Source organism: Heterodontus francisci, chromosome 6, assembly GCF_036365525.1.
Source record: "Heterodontus francisci isolate sHetFra1 chromosome 6, sHetFra1.hap1, whole genome shotgun sequence".
Taxonomy (NCBI): Eukaryota; Metazoa; Chordata; class Chondrichthyes; order Heterodontiformes; family Heterodontidae; genus Heterodontus; species Heterodontus francisci.
In genome coordinates, this window is record NC_090376.1 from 38,433,327 (window position 1) to 38,449,312 (window position 15,986).

At 42.7% G+C, this 15,986-nt stretch overlaps 1 protein-coding gene across 9 annotated transcripts in view; it reads left to right on the plus strand.

The window, feature by feature from the left end:
* stard13b (StAR related lipid transfer domain containing 13b) overlaps positions 1 to 15,986 on the plus strand; it is a 617,921-nt gene that overhangs the window by 596,541 nt on the left and 5,394 nt on the right. For all 9 annotated transcript variants that reach the window (XM_068033490.1, XM_068033491.1, XM_068033489.1 and 6 more), the window contains 4 exons: positions 1,153 to 1,363; positions 4,613 to 4,727; positions 6,417 to 6,638; positions 9,397 to 9,614. In XM_068033490.1, the coding sequence (XP_067889591.1) occupies positions 1,153 to 1,363; positions 4,613 to 4,727; positions 6,417 to 6,638; positions 9,397 to 9,614 (766 nt within the window). The remainder of the gene's footprint in view (positions 1 to 1,152; positions 1,364 to 4,612; positions 4,728 to 6,416; positions 6,639 to 9,396; positions 9,615 to 15,986) is intronic.

Consider the following 15,986-nt stretch of genomic DNA (forward strand, 5'->3'; position numbering starts at 1 on the left):
CAATACTCTAGTATCTAGCCTAACCAGAGCGTTATAAAGGTTCAGCATAAATTCTCTGCTTTTGTACTCAGTACCTCTATTCATGAAGCCCAAGATTCCACTACTCCATCAATATACCTGCCACCTTCAAAGGTCTATCCACATGAACCTCCACGTCCCTCTGTCCCTGCACACACAGTGCCATTAAGTCTATATTGCCTCTCCCTATCCCTTCTGCCAAAATATATCACCTCCCACTTCTCTGTATTAAATTCCGTCTGCCCATTCTGCTAGTCTTTCTATGTCCTTTTGCAATTGATTGGTATCATTCTCACTGTCTGCCACAACTCCAAGTTTGGTATCATTGGCAAATTTTGAAATTTTACTCTGTATTCCAATATCAAAGTCATTTATATATATCAAATAAAGCAGTGGTCCTAGTACTGACCCTTGGGCAACAGCACTGTCTTACCATCCTCCAGTCTGGAAAATAACTATGTCCTTAAGTCAATTTTTTTAAATCCAAGCTGACATTGACCGTCCTATTCCATGAGCCTCAATTTTGTTAACCAGCCTTTTATGTGATAAAATATCATCCAGGGATTTGTAAAAAGAACCCCTGTCTACCTTTCCATTCAGAACTCTGATCTCCAAAGGCTGAATTTTATCAGCATTCTGTGCTCCGTGGCGATGCATTGTCAAATTAATGGCCTTCCGATATGGAAGTGCCGCTGCACAGCCCCTGCGATATTACGTGGGGCCTTCTTGGCGTCGTGGGTCGTGGCGGACCGCTCCCGCTAGCATTTTACAGGCCTCCCTGCCACGACCCATAGCGTCGAGGGGCTGGTAAAATTCAGCCCCAAAAGTGAAGAACATGCCTTAAAGTACACCATGATCCATATACTATTTCTTCACGCTCATTATTAACGCTAGGGAGGCTAGTAGAGAGAGTAGGTATATGGCCATTACTAGAGTTAGGGGATTCATAAGCAACAAAACATTGATTGTAGAATCTTATTAATCTACATTAATGTAATTCTTTGATAAAAAGTTAAATTCAGTTATAGGCTGAGACAATCTACTAAATGTGAATGGTTTTTAGAATTAAACTATTCGATAACTTCTTATTTCTTGATTGTTTCCTAACTGTGTCTGTTGCCCTCTGATGTGCAGATGTTCCCAAAGAGCAGCGCCTGCAGGCAGTGCAGGCAGCCAGTATGCTGATGTCAGATGAAAACCGTGAAGTTCTGCAAACGCTTCTTTGTTTCCTTAGTGACGTGACTTCTGTAACAGAAAATCAGATGACTCCCATGAACCTCGCTGTCTGCTTGGCACCTTCCCTCTTCCACCTGAATTTAATTAAGAAAGGATCCTCCTCACCAAGGTAGGCCACTTGCTTGCTAGGTATTACTGGTAGAATCTGAATTTCAACATTTTGCCACTATTTATAAATAGTAGAAGTTCAGAATGGTTTAGTAACAAGACTGGCTGTTAGTAAAAGCTTCAATAATAACCTAAAGCCTTGTGAGATTTAGACAATGAACTTAAAGGTTAAGGAAGGAAGCATTGTACCATATTCAGAATCAGTATTGGTAGCTAATGATCATAATCCTGAGTCAACGTGTTTAAGTATCTGAATTTATATGTGCTGTTTCAGATCAGAAAATAAAATCTTGATCTGATTAGAATTGCAAAGTTTACAGTACATAAGGAGGGCATTCAGCCCACTGTGTCTGTGCCAACTCTGCTCAAGTGAACAAAGCTAATCCGACTGCCTGTTCTCACCAATTAGTCTTATTTCTTCCGCTGCTTCAAAATACTTATCCAATTTGCCTTTAAAAGTTGAAATAATTTCTATGTCAACTATCCCCTGTGGCAAAGCATTCTATGCTCCAATAACCCACTGTGCGAATAAATTGCTCCTGTTGTGTCTCATCATTCTCTTGGAGTCAGTTAAAAATTGATAACCCCTCATCCCTGAATCCAAGACTAGTCTTCCTCTATTCACACCATAAAATACTTCATTTTTAAAAAAACTTTCAGTATTTTAAGTCTCTCCTCACAACTATCGTTTTCCATCCCAGGCAATATCCTGGTGAATCTACGCTGAATGCTCTCTAAAGTCTTAATTTTCTTTTATAACATAGTGCCCAAAACTGCACATTGGGTGAATTTTGTGGTGCAGCGGGGCTCCTGGCTCCGGAACGAAAAGGCGGAGTAATCCTGCCTCAGCCATTCAGAGCACCAACCCCCATTCCCCACCCCAGCTCTATTTAACAGAGCCAGGCCGGTTAACAGTCAGGTGCTGGGATCCCCATCCCTTTAAAGGGACGGAGATCCTGCCTCCACGAGCTGCCGGCCCATCAGAGGGCTGGCTGCTGAGTAGTATTGGCAGCGCCAGCAGAAGCAGTGGCCACTGTCGGTACTGCAGAGGCCTTGGGCCCAGTCCCAGCACTGGAGCCCAGGACAACAGGTAAATGAGGCAGGGTCACCGGGACTAGTCCGGCAGGCGCCAGTTAGGGGGATGGAGGGTGGGCATTCAGCACAGGGGAATGGGGGGTCCAGGGAGGTGGGTTGTTTGCTGGCAGAAGCCTTCCATGGGCCACATATTACCCACAGAGAAGGCCCCCCCTTCTCCCCCCCTTCTCCCCCGCACCCCCCAAGCCAGTAGGGAAGTCACCTCATTTTACCACATGACCTCCCCACGTGGCAGAGGCATCCCCCACCACCCCCCCCACCCCCTCCCCCCAGCTGCTGGCTTACTGGGGGAAGAGGCTCTATTGGCCTCTGGGCAGGAAATCCGTCTTTGGCCTATCCCGCCCGCAACAAAATTGCAGTGCAGCGGGAAGGCGAAGGGCCCTCCACGCACCCCCCTCCCCCCCACCTCCTGTTGCAATTCTATGGGCTGCCCCGCTTCCTAGCCCTTCTCCAGAGGGCCTATTAAATTCAACCCATTCTAACCTTGGCCTAAGCAATATTTTGTAAGAAGTTGTCATTCTTTACTGTTATTCTCCATGCCCCTATTTACAAATCCCAAATTTCTAATGTGTTTTTATTTATGGCCTTATCTACCTATACTCTCACTTAAAGGGAATGATGTATTTAAACCCCTGGGTTTCTCTATTCATCCATGCCTTTCAGTAATTTTCCATTAAGTGGGATACTCCAATTCCTTGTTTCTTTCTCTTACAAGGTATATTATCACATACTTATCCACATTAAATTTCATCCATCATTTATCTGTTACACTAATCTACCTATGCCCTCCAGAAATCTTTTATAGTCTTTCTCATTGTCTGCCAAATTTCGCTTCTGTGTCATCAGCATATTTCTAGATTGCTTTCCTTATGCTCAAGTTCAAATTGTCTGCATGTACTGAGAACAAAAGGAGAATTAGCACTCAACTCTGGGGTATACACTTTGCTGCTAACTATGCTGCTAAATTTCCTCTTATACACTTGAATTTTTCTCTCAAAGCTCGTGAGACATCCAATCGAGCAACTGCTGAAAATCAATATAAACTGCATCTACTGCATTCTCTTTATTCAATATCAACTGCTGAAAATAACTCTTAAATTTGTCACAACCTGCTTTTAGCAAATCTATGCTCAGTCTTTGGAAAAAACTGTGTTTCGGAATACTTACTATTTTCATTCTCATCAGCAACAATAAGGATGGGAGGGCTATGGCATATTTAGTGTAAAATCTTATAATGCATAATGTTTTCAAATATAAATGCTGGAGCTGGTCTTATTGAAGCTCATCACAACAAATTAATTAACAGAACTATCAAGATAGTGTAGCCATTAATAAAATGACTGGCTTTTATAAAATGAATCATAGTAACAGTGGATCTGTCACTTCCCAAAAATCATTAATCAAAGACATATATAAGGTAACTCACTGCTCATGAGGGTGGTGAAAGCAGAGACAATCAATGATTTCAAAAGGAAATTGTATGGGCACTTGAAGGAAATAAACTTGCAGGGCTGTGGGATCGAGCGGGGGAGTGGGACTGACTGGATTGCTCTGCATGGACTCGATGGACCAAATGGCCTCCTTCTACACTGTAAATGACTATGACTCTATAAGGTTATTGAAAAAAATGTAAACCTAAATTTAGAACCTAAAAAAAAATAAGCTGAGCCGACTATTATTTTATTCCTTGGTTTTCGCTTTTATATGCGAATGCAGTTTAACATTTCTATATATCCAATCACTGCTAAATATGACTGGAGGTTTTCATTTCCCCTTCACTGATTGAATTATTCAATGAGCAAAGTATATTTATTTTCTGAGTAAAGCAGCAAATGTATATAGACACATGCATCCAGGCTGTGGCAACAAATTAGTGTCCTGGCATTTTCACTCAATTAACTTTTGGAGGTCAAAGGCAGATTTCACAAGTTTAATTTTCTTGGCAGTTTTACCCACAGTTGTTCCCCTCTGTAAGGGGAGTAAGCAAGTTGGGGAAAATGCATCCCAGAGCAAATTACATGTAGTCTGTTGGAACTATTATTGGGAAATGTAAAAGGCAACTTCTTCTGTCACTGTGAGGCCATGCTTGTGTATGCTTAATCTTTTCTGTTTATTATTAACTGATAACCAGTCTTTTCCTGTTTAATTACAATAGGGTAATGCATCGTAAATATGCATCAGGTAAACCTGATCAGAAAGATTTAAATGAGAACCTTGCAGCAACACAGGGGCTGGCCCAGATGATCATAGAATGCAACAGAATTTTCCAGGTGAGCATCTGCTCAGAGCAACTAAACTGAAGAACCTCAAGAGAACGTATTTTGATAATTGCTGTATCAGTATTGCATGGCCTGCATAATCATATAAAAATAATAAAGTACAATACAATACCAAATATTCATTACTATATAGTAACCTTTTTTAAATCTCAGTTTGTTCTCCATTAGCTGATCTCAGTCAAGGCAATAGAGTTCTTTCAGGAGGTGACAGTTATGGTGGATAGGGAAAATACTATGGATGTAGTGTATATGAACTTTTAGAACGCGTTTGACGGTATCATATAGGAGACTACTGCGGAAAATTATAGAGTATGGAATTAGAGGGAGCATAGCAAATTTGACTTGGTTTGAAGAGAATAATCAGAGATTAGCAGTTAAGGGCAGTTAAGAGTAGTGATGTCTTACAGGATTCTATTCTGGGACTGCCTGGGCTGAATTTTCCCAATGCTGTGATAGCTGACATGGAGGTGGGGGACCTGGGAATGTAGAGGAGAGCCACTTAGGGATGCTTTCCCGATGCATTTCCACCGGTGGGAATCTTTCCCGGGGTGGGCTTGGAATCGGATCAGCTGCTCGCCGTATAGATATGGGTTACACTGGTTCAGGCCTAATTAGCAGCGATTTTGCAGCCTCACCAGCATTTTGCCTCTCGCGGAGTGACCGGCCCACCCACCCACCCCTCCACATGCAGAGGCCGCCAGCTCAGTGGAGGCGGCCATGCTCCACTCTGTGGAGCAAAGGAAACTGCAAGGAGATAGTGATAATATACTTCAATGGACTGAAAGGTAACAGATGGAATTCAGTGTCAGTAAATGTGAAGTGGCACATTTTTGTTCTTTTTAATTAATTATAGTTTGGTAGTAAATTGCCTGATGTGAAAGAGCAGGAGGATTTTGGGGCTCAGGTTCACAAGACATTAAAAGCAGCATCTCACATGGATAAGGTTATTAAAAAGGTAATGAAATATTGGGTATAATGGCAAAAGACATAAAATATAATAGTGAAGCTATAAAATCTATATAAAACCTTAGTAAGACCATAGTTGGAGTGCAGTGTGCAGATTTTGGGCTCCACATTATTGGAAGGACATGCATAATTTATTCGAGGGTTGTCCCGGTTGTCCAGCAGAATTTTGCTGTAAGATTGGCGGAAACTCTGGATAAATTGTGTAAACAGAATTTCTACCAAAGTTGTGGCGACCGATCAATTTGCTGCAATCTGTCTTTTTCCATCCCCATCTCCACCCCAGCAGTCTCCTGTTCTAAGCTGGATTCAAATAGTTTGAAAACAAATAGTTCCTGTGGTCAGATAATACTGACCACTCTGAGCTACGTCAGAGGGGTTTCTGTTCACTCACAAGTACCCACAATAGTTTTCATTAGTTCATATTTAATTGTTTTCAGAACTACTGTAACATAGAAGTGCAACCTCAATCAGCGAGCAGCAGTCAATTTATACTTCGATGCATTTCAATTTACCATTTCTTAAGGTATTAATGTCTATTTTGCACAATTGAATGAAACACTTGTTACCTAAAAGCTGAAAACCTGGAACTGTTTCTTTAGAGACTAGTGGTACAGCTGGCTCACAGTAATGTGCTGGACTGTCACAGTGAAGCCATTAAGACATAAGGTGCTCATGTGGCTTACCTTTACCCAATTATCTATCTGCTTGGAACAGATCCCTCAAGATATGATGATGCAGTCCCGAAACTCTTACATTGAAGCCGATGCCCATCCACTGACACTGGAGGAACTCGGAAAGCAACTGGAAGATGAGGGGGCAAATTATCAGACTTACTTGGAGAACCTGATCCAGAACCTCCAGAAAGAAGCCAAGGAGAAATTTAAGGGCTGGGTATCGTGTCCATGCCCTGATAACACTGAACTTGCTTACAAAAAGGTATATTTATACATAAGTACTTCATTTTAATGTTTCTCATCAGTATTAACATCAAAAAATTTACATATGAAATTGTAGGTAACAGATGGTGGATGCAAGTGCAAATAAAATGCAGAAATGTCTAAGTAATGCTCTGGTGGCATAGGCCAAATTGTCAATGGAGTGGTTAGAAATGGATTTTCCAACACCAACCACGACAATGATTCTCCATAGGATGAGACTCAATCTCTTAGGCACTCTAAGAAAGGGATGGAGTGGAGGAGAAGAAGCCACTTCTGAGAGAAGGAGAGAGGGCTACAATAGAACTGCATCACTCTCATGCATCTCCTAAAAGTCAGCTAAAAGGTCTGCAAGCTGGTTGTCTTTCTGTCCTCTCAGTCATGAACAATCAGTAGTAGGAGAGATCAACGAGATAGCAGCATAGCAAGTTGGAAAGAGTGAAGATGCTGTTCAAATTAGTGTTCAGCCATGATCTGTCCATTGACACCAGGCACAACCTTACTAATAATGGTAAACAAATACAGAAAATATTGGAAACAAACAGCAAGTCAATGTTGGTAGAGAGAACAGAAAACATAATGGTTTGGGTACAGATCCTTCAAAAAAACTGTAAAACGGGCAGACTGATTTCTTCCTAATGCTGGTGAGGTGCAGGCATTTGTGTAAAAGAAATTGATATACAGTCATGTGTCCAGTGCTCGGCCATAGCATGTTCACTTTGCTTGAAGCGCTGCTGTTGTTTACTGTCTGAGTGAGATATCTTTTTACTTATATCACATGACGAGGAAGTTCAGAGCTTGTATATATTTTGAAATAACGATTGAGAAATTCTATCACAACAGCTTCCTCCTGACTTCATAAAGCATATTAATCACTTTCGAAGTTCAACTACTTTCATCAACAGAAGAAACAGAAAATGCTGAAAATACATAACAGGTCAATCAGCACCTGTAAAGAGAAAGGGCAGGGTATAATGTTTTGGGTGTGTTCCCTTCAGCAGTGGAAATGTCACACCATCTCTTTTCTCTTTACAGTAGTCGACTGATCGGTCATGTATTTCTAGCACTTTGTTTTATTTCAATTGTGCAACTTGAGGTTTACCTGTTTTTGATTTTGTGATTTATTGAGTTACGTAGAATTGCTGATAGATTCATGAGGAAGCAATAATTGGTGGTATTGTCACTTGAAAGAAAGAACTTGCACTTATATAGCACCTTACACAACCTCAGGATGTACCAAACCGCTTTAAAGCTAATTCATTATTTTTGAAGTGAATTCATGTAATGTAGGAAATGCAGTTGCCAAATTGTGCACTGCAATGTGATGAGAAATAGGAGTTAGGAGTAGGCCATTCAGCCCTTTGAGCCTATACCATCTTTAACTAAAATCATGCTGATATTCTACCTCAACAACACCTTCCTGCATTATCACTATATCTCTTGACTTCTTTAGTATCCAAAAATATATCGATCTCTGTCTTGAATGTACTCAATGACTGAGCATCCACAGCTCTCTCGGGTACAGAATTTCAAAGATTCACAACCCTTTGAGTGAAGAAATTTCTCCTCACCTAAATGGCTGACCCCTTATTCTTAAACTGTGACCCCTAATTATAGACACCCTATCCGGGGGGAACATCCTCCAGCATCTACCTGTCAAGCCGCTTAAGAATTTTATATTTCAATGAGATCACCTTTCATTCTTATAAACTCTAGGGAATGTGGACCTAGTCTCTATTCATAGGACAATCCCTTCATCCCAAGAAGCAGCTGTCTTTGCTCGTGTACGCCAATTCTTTTGTAATAAAGGCTAACATAATATTTGCTTTCCGAGTTGATAACCGTACCTGCATGTTAACTTTCTATGATTCGTGTACAAGGATACCCAAGCTCCTCTGAATATCAACATTTTTCAGTCTCACCATTTAAAAAATATTCTGCTTTTCTATTTTTTGTGCCAAAGTGGATAACTTCACAGTTCTTCACTTTATATTCCATCTGCCATGTTCTTGTCCACTCACTTAACCAGTCTATACCCTTTTGCAGTCTGGTTGTGTCCTCCTCACAGCTTACTTCCCTCCTAAGTTTATATTATCAGTAAACTTGGCTATATTACTCTCAGTCCCCTCATCTAAGTTATTGATATAAATTGTAAATAATTGTATCCTACTAATTACAGCTAAAAATGACCCATTTATTCCTACTCTGCTTTCTGTCCGCTAACCAGTCTTCAGTCCCAGCTAATATATTTTTCCCAATCCCAGGAGCCCTAGATTTAAATAATAAACTCTTGTGTGCCACCTTATTGAATGCTTTTTGAAAAGCTAAATAGAATACATCCATTTGTTCCTTTTTATATACACTGCTAGTTACAATAACGACCAGATATACTGTTAGTGGTGTCTGATGAGGGATAAATATTGGCCAGGACATCAGGAGAACCCCTACTCTCTTCGAATAGCATCTTGGATATTTTATGTTCACCTGAGAGTTTAATGTCTCACTGAAAGACAGCACCACTGACAATGCAGCACTCCTTCAGTGCGATACTGGAGTGTCAGCCTAGATTTTGTGCTCAAGTCTATAGATGGGGCTTGAATGCACAACCTTCTGATTCAGTGCTAACCACTAAGCCACGGTTAACACCTAATGCTTGTGGGTTATGCACTTATCCACTCACTTACAGAATAAATTGTAAATCCTAGCTAGTTTCCATATAGTGCCTCGAGTAATGAAAGTCACTGTTTCTTTTCTTGTAGGTTGGTGATGGTCACCCTCTTCGTCTGTGGAAGGTGTCTGTTGAAGTCGAGGCACCACCTTCTGCAGTTCTAAATCGGGTACTACGAGAGCGCCACCTGTGGGACGATGACCTTCTCCAGTGGAAAATCATAGAATCCCTGGATAAGCAAACTGAGATTTTCCAGTATGTCTTGAACAGCATGGCCCCTCACCCCAGCAGGGACTTTGTCACACTGAGGTGAGTTTTGAATATAGAATGCACCATATACCAGACACTAGCATCTGAAAATGACACACACAATGTTAAAGTTGGGAATTTGGTGAGAGTGGGAATTCTCCAGTAAGAAGTGAGTAAGCATAACTCAAACTTAGTTTAACATTTTGAATTTAATTTAGAACTTTAAAAACCGTAGACGAAACAACTTGGTAGTGGCAGTTAACTGTCAATCCGCTTTAAGTAATTGCTTGAACAAGGGCTAATTACTGTGAACAGGAAGTTGACCGAGCACTTGTAACTTGGGCGTGGCTCAAAAAGATGTATAAGAGTAAACAGTGATAGATGGAGTGCATTGTAAATACAGAGTGTCACCTGACAATGCAGAAAATGCTCAGAGTGATCGCCAACGCCATCAGTGCATCTGAACACTTGCCAGCTTGCTAGTGTGGGTCTGTCCATGCGCGCGCTGACGTCACCGCGCAATGGCGCTGCCATGCAATGATGTTAGACATACTGACGTCTAAATGTTGTATCACCACTCAATGTTTCTACAACAATGCATGTCTACCCTGAGGCACAGTGTGGCTTTCGAGCAGAGAGATCCACCATTGACATGCTGTTCTCCCTTCGCCAGCTACAGGAGAAATGCGAACAACAGATGCTTTCATAGATCTCACCAAAGCCTTTGACCTCGTCAGCAGACGTGGTCTCTTCAGACTACTAGCAAAGATCGGGTGTCCACCAAAGCTGCTAAGTATCATTACCTCATTCCATGACAATATTAAAGGCACAATTCAGCATAGCGTGCCTCATCAGATCCCTTTCCTATCCTGAGTGACGTGAAACAGGGCTGTGTTCTCGCACCTACATTGTTTGGGATCTTCTTCTCCCTGCTGCTCTCACATGCATTCAAGTCTTCAGAGGAAGGAATTTTTCTCCACACAAGATCAGATGGCAGGTTGTTCAACCTTGCCCGTCTTAGAGCAAAGACCAAAGTATGGAAGGTCCTCATCAGGGAACTCCTCTTTGCTGACGATGCTGCATTAACATCCCACACAGAAGAGTGTCTGCAGAGACTCATTGACAGGATTGCGGCTGCCTGCAACGAATTTGGCCTAACCATCAGCCTCAAGAAAACGAACATCATGGGACAGGAAGTCAGAAATGCTCCATCCATCAATATCGGCGACCACGCTCTGGAAGTGGTTCAAGAGTTCACCTACCTAGGCTCAACTATCGCCAGTAATCTGTCTCTCGATGCAGAAATCAACAAGCGCATGGGAAAGGCTTCCACTGCTATGTCCAGACTGGCCAAGAGAGTGTGGAAAATGGCGCACTGACACGGAACACAAAAGTCCGAGTGTATCAAGCCTGTGTCCTCAGTACCTTTCTTTACGATAGCGAGGCCTGGACAACATATGTCATCCAAGAGCGACGTCTCAATTCATTCCATCTTCGCTGCCTCCGGAGACTCCTTGGCATCAGGTGGCAGGACCGTATCTCCAACACAGAAGTCCTCGAGGCAGCCAACATCCCCAGCATATACACCCTACTGAGCCAGCGGCGCTTGAGATGGCTTGGCCATGTGAGCCGCATGGAAGATGGTAGGATCCCCAAGGACACATTGTATAGCAAGCTCGTCACTGGTATCAGGCCCACCGGTCGTCCATGTCTCCGCTTTAAAGACGTCTGCAAATGTGACATGAAGTCCTGTGACATTGATCACATGTCGTGGGAGTCAGTTGCCAGTGATCGCCAGAGCTGGCGGATAGCCATAAAGGTGGGACTAAAGAGTGGCGAGTCGAAGAGACTTAGTTGTTGGCAGGAAAAAAGAGAGAAGCGTAAGGGGAGAGCCAACTGTGTAACAGCCCCGACAACCAATTTTATTTGCAGCACCTGTGGAAGAGTCTGTCACTCTAGAATTGGCCTTAATAGCCACTCCAGGCGCTGTTTCACAAACCTCTGACCACCTCCAGGCGCTTACCCGTCTCTCAAGACAAGGAGGCCAAAGAAGAACCACTCTATGGCCACGATCACTGTGATCACCACAGTCATCGGCGCTTCTCTTTCCCGCTCCCTCTTGTAATCGGAGCCTCAATTGCCGCTCTCTTGTAAATGGAGTGTAAAAGTTGGGAAATTGGTGAGGGGTGGGTTTGGTGCAGAGAAGGAAGATGATGCTGCTTTTTGCCTCCAATACTTTTAGGTTTGTATTAGCTTCAGGCGGCATTTAAAATTTTTGTGCCGTATTTTAGTGCTTAGTGCAAGTTAGGGCTGGATTTTACTGAGCCCCCAACGTCGGGCTCCGTGGCAGGGGGGGCGGACAGGAAGATGGTTCCAGCAGAGGCCCGCCACAGAGGCCGATGCTGGGAGGGTCCAGCCTGATGCTCCCGGTGGCAGCGAGGCTCCATGATGACAAACCCCCCCCACACCCGCCACTGGGCAATGGGAACTGAATCTAAATATTTTAATCAAGGAGATGACTAAATTTAAATAGACTTACCAGCAATCTTCCAAGCCCACCACGATCTTCAGAGTGGCGGCCGGCACTCCCATGCCTTCAATTCCCCGTCTGGGGAAAGCAGGTGTGACACTGGTGGGGAGGGGGGAATGAAGATTTCCACGGTGGGGGGAAGGTGGGAGATGGGATCAAATAAGCATCATCAATGTGGGGGATGGTGGGAAGGGGTGAACTTTCAACTTTGTGCCATCTCAGGAGCTGGGGGCAGGGGGGTGGGGGGAAGGTCAGAATTCAAAGGTAAGTATTTTGGGGGAGAAGGGTAAATACTTACTGTAAGTTTTATTGGGGAGTGGGAAATTGGTGTTACAATTTTGTTCGCTAAATTTTGGGGCCGATACCTCCTTAAAAGTTTAAATATGCCGGCAGGGCTGGCTGTCCTTTAAAAATGGCGCCAACGCCTATGCACAGGCACCTGGCGCCATTGCCGGCGTGGTCAGCCCGCCCTCTCCACGTGATTGTGGGGGAGGGGGGAAGGCCACCCCAGCTATTTAAACAAGCTGCCGCGTGGGAGATCGTGGCGGTTCTGCGGTGTGTTAGCTGCCATTTTTTGAGTCCGCCACCGCTCTCAGCGGCGTGCTGTTAGAAATCAGCCCTAAGTGCGAAGATAAAGAAAAAGAAATTGCAACAAACTAAAAAGTAGATATAAATAATCTAGACTAAGACATGGCAGAGCAGTTTGTGTCTCTGGACTGTAGTATGAGAGAATTTGTAGACAGTGAGACTTCCCGAGTGATCACATCTACAATAGATGTCTCCATCTTGAACTTCTCTGGCTCAGAGTCATTCAGCTGGACTGCAAGTTGGAAACACCCTGACAGCTAAGGGAGAAGCATCTGGGCAATTTGCTCCTGGCTTCAGCCGCCTCTCTTAGAGAGGTACCGAATCAGTATGGGATTTTTGTAATCCTTAGTGTACAGAATAAGGGGAATCCAGGTGAGAGAGAGAATGAGGATCCCGAGTGGGGGATTCAATAATTAGGGAGATGGGTATCACCCTTTATAAGTAGAATTGAGAGTCCTACAGGGTATTCTGCCTCCCTGGTGCCAGGGTGAGGAATATCTTGAACAAGCTTGGAAGGATATTGGAGAAGGAGGGGAGGATCCAATTGTTGTGATCAATGTTGGGCTAACAACATAGGGAAGAATAGGCAAGATGTTCTGTTTGTACAGTAGCAGGAATTAGAAGCTAAATTAAAGAACAGGACCTCAAGGGCTATAATCTCTGCAATATTACCCAAACCACATGCAAATTGGCAGTGATAAGCAGATGAGGGAGGTGAACACATGGCTAAAGGAGTGGTGTGGGAAAGAGGGGTTTCCATTTCATGGGGCAGTGGCACCAGTACTGAACAGGACAGGCTCCACCTGAACCAGGCTGGGACCAGGGTTCTAGTTAAAAGAATAAATAGGGTGGTCACTTGGACTTGTAAATGGGGAGGGCTCGGGAGGAAAAGGTGGTATAAAAGTTCGTAAACAAGTGAGACAGAAGAGAGTAGATTAACAGTCAGAAATTGTTCTTTCAGAACTACAGGTAAACTAAAAGATGTAACGTTTTTAAACAAAGAAAAATAAGAAATGTGTGTGTAAAATATTAGAGCAGGTCAGGTTAGGGTTTGTGGCCCAAATAAGCGTTCTTTATACAGATACATGCAGGTGCAAATTCAATTTGGAGGATATGACCAGGTAGCCGTTACTGAGACATGGCTGCAAGACAGTCAAGACTGGGAGCTAAATATACCAGGTTAGATAGAGAAAATGGTAGAGAAGAATAACCTTAGTGATTAAGGATGAAATTACTTCAGTGATAAAACAGGATATAACGAGAGGTAAGCAGACAGTGGAGACTTTATGGGTAGAATTAAGAAATGGAAAAGGATTTAAGGCTGTAATGGGATTTGTGTATAAGCCCCTTGGTAACAGCTGTGAAGTGGTTGGATAGTTAACTGCAGACATTAGACCAGCCTGTAGAAAAAGTAGGGTGGTTTTAATGAGGGATTTTTAATTTTCATGTAGATTAGGATAAGCAGACCAGCACATGCCAGAAAGGTAGTGAATTTCTTAAGTGTGTTCAGGATAGTTTCTGCAACAATATGTCCTTGAACCAACAAGGGGACATGCCATATTAGTAATATGAGCATACGTACAGCCATACAAATTAGGAGCAGGAGTAGGCCATTCGGCCCCTCGAGCCTGCTCTGTCATTTGATAAGATCATGGCTGATTTAAATACCAGCCTTAACCATGTGTGAGTATTTTTAGTTTTTTTAGTTTAGAGATACAGCACTGAAACAGGCCCTTCGGCCCACCGAGTCTGTGCTGGCCATCAACCACCCATTTATACTAATCCTACACTAATTCCATATTCCTACCACATCCCCACCTGTTCCCCTATTTCCCTACCACCTACCTATACTAGTGGCAATTTATAATGGCCAATTAACCTACCAACCTGCAAGTCTTTGGCATGTGGGAGGAAACCGGAGCACCCGGAGGAAACCCACGCAGACACAGGGAGAACTTGCAAACTCCACACAGGCAGTACCCAGAATTGAACCAGGGTCGCTGGAGCTGTGAGGCTGCGGTGCTAACCACTGCGCCGCCCTATTATTTATCTAATAGTGATCATAATATGATTAAGTTCAATGAATGATTGAAAGAAAGAAACATGAAACAGTTAATAAAATTCTACATTTAAATAAGGCTGACTTCAATGTAATGAGACTGTCCACAGTAAACTGTGCAACTCTGTTAATGGATAACATGACAGAAGATCAGTGGGAGAGATTAAATTATGAGAAGCGATTACACAAACTAGGATTCCCTGGAATTTAGAGGGTTTTAGGAGTGATTTAATTGAAGTTTTCAAGATAATAAGAGAAACAGATAGGATAGAGAGAAACAATTCCCGCTGGTTGGGGTATCTAGAACTAGGTGGCATAGTCTAAAGATTAGAGCCAGACCTTTCAGGAGTGAAATTAGGAAACACTTATACACACAAAGCATGGTAGAAGTTTGTAACTCTCTTTTGCAGATGGCACGATGCTAGATCAATTGTACATTTTAAATCTGATATTGATAGATGTCTGTTAACCGAAGATATTAAGGGATACGGGATGAAGAGGGATATGTGGAGTTGAGTCACAGATCAGCCATGATCTCATTGAATGGTGGAACGCGCTCAAGGGGCTAAATGACCTTCTCTTGTTGCAATGATCCCAAAATGAGTCATTCACCAGTAATCTGCCACTAGTGTGTAAAATTGTTCTTTTATTCACACCAACTTATCATTTTCCTCAGTCCTTTCTCTTTCCAGAAATGTAGCCATTTTTGGGAAGGGGAAAACCATGCTTCAGTGTCTTCTTGTTACTCATTCCACAACTCTATTGCTCTTGGAAGTTCCATCTAATTTTCCTTCCTTTAAATCATGTTGCCTGAAATTCCCCATGAATTTAATCAAAATCGCGTTTCCCCTTTTTTTCTTTCATTGGTTCCTACGTCTGAGATATGTGTGCTTTCTGGGGAATATGAGGTTATTGTTTTTGAATTTTTCCAGTATACCAGGTTGAGACTGCTTTTCATGGAAAATTCAGTGTTATTGGAAACAAACTTTTTGCCAGAGCCAGTGTTATCACATAGCGTGATAAATGTGTAATGCTCTGGGATCTGATAACGTAGCTTTACCTGAAGAAATTAATCCAAATAGTTGGCTTGCATCTTCAGCAGGGAGATGCTATGAATGCAGCAGATGCTAGAGCAGACGGAGGTCTCTTTGCTAGTATACCATTTGCAAATATTAAGAACACCAGCTAGTGAAAATGTCACTCTTATATTTCAATACAAATACTAAAGGGCCATAATTTCTGTCTTCAGGAATTT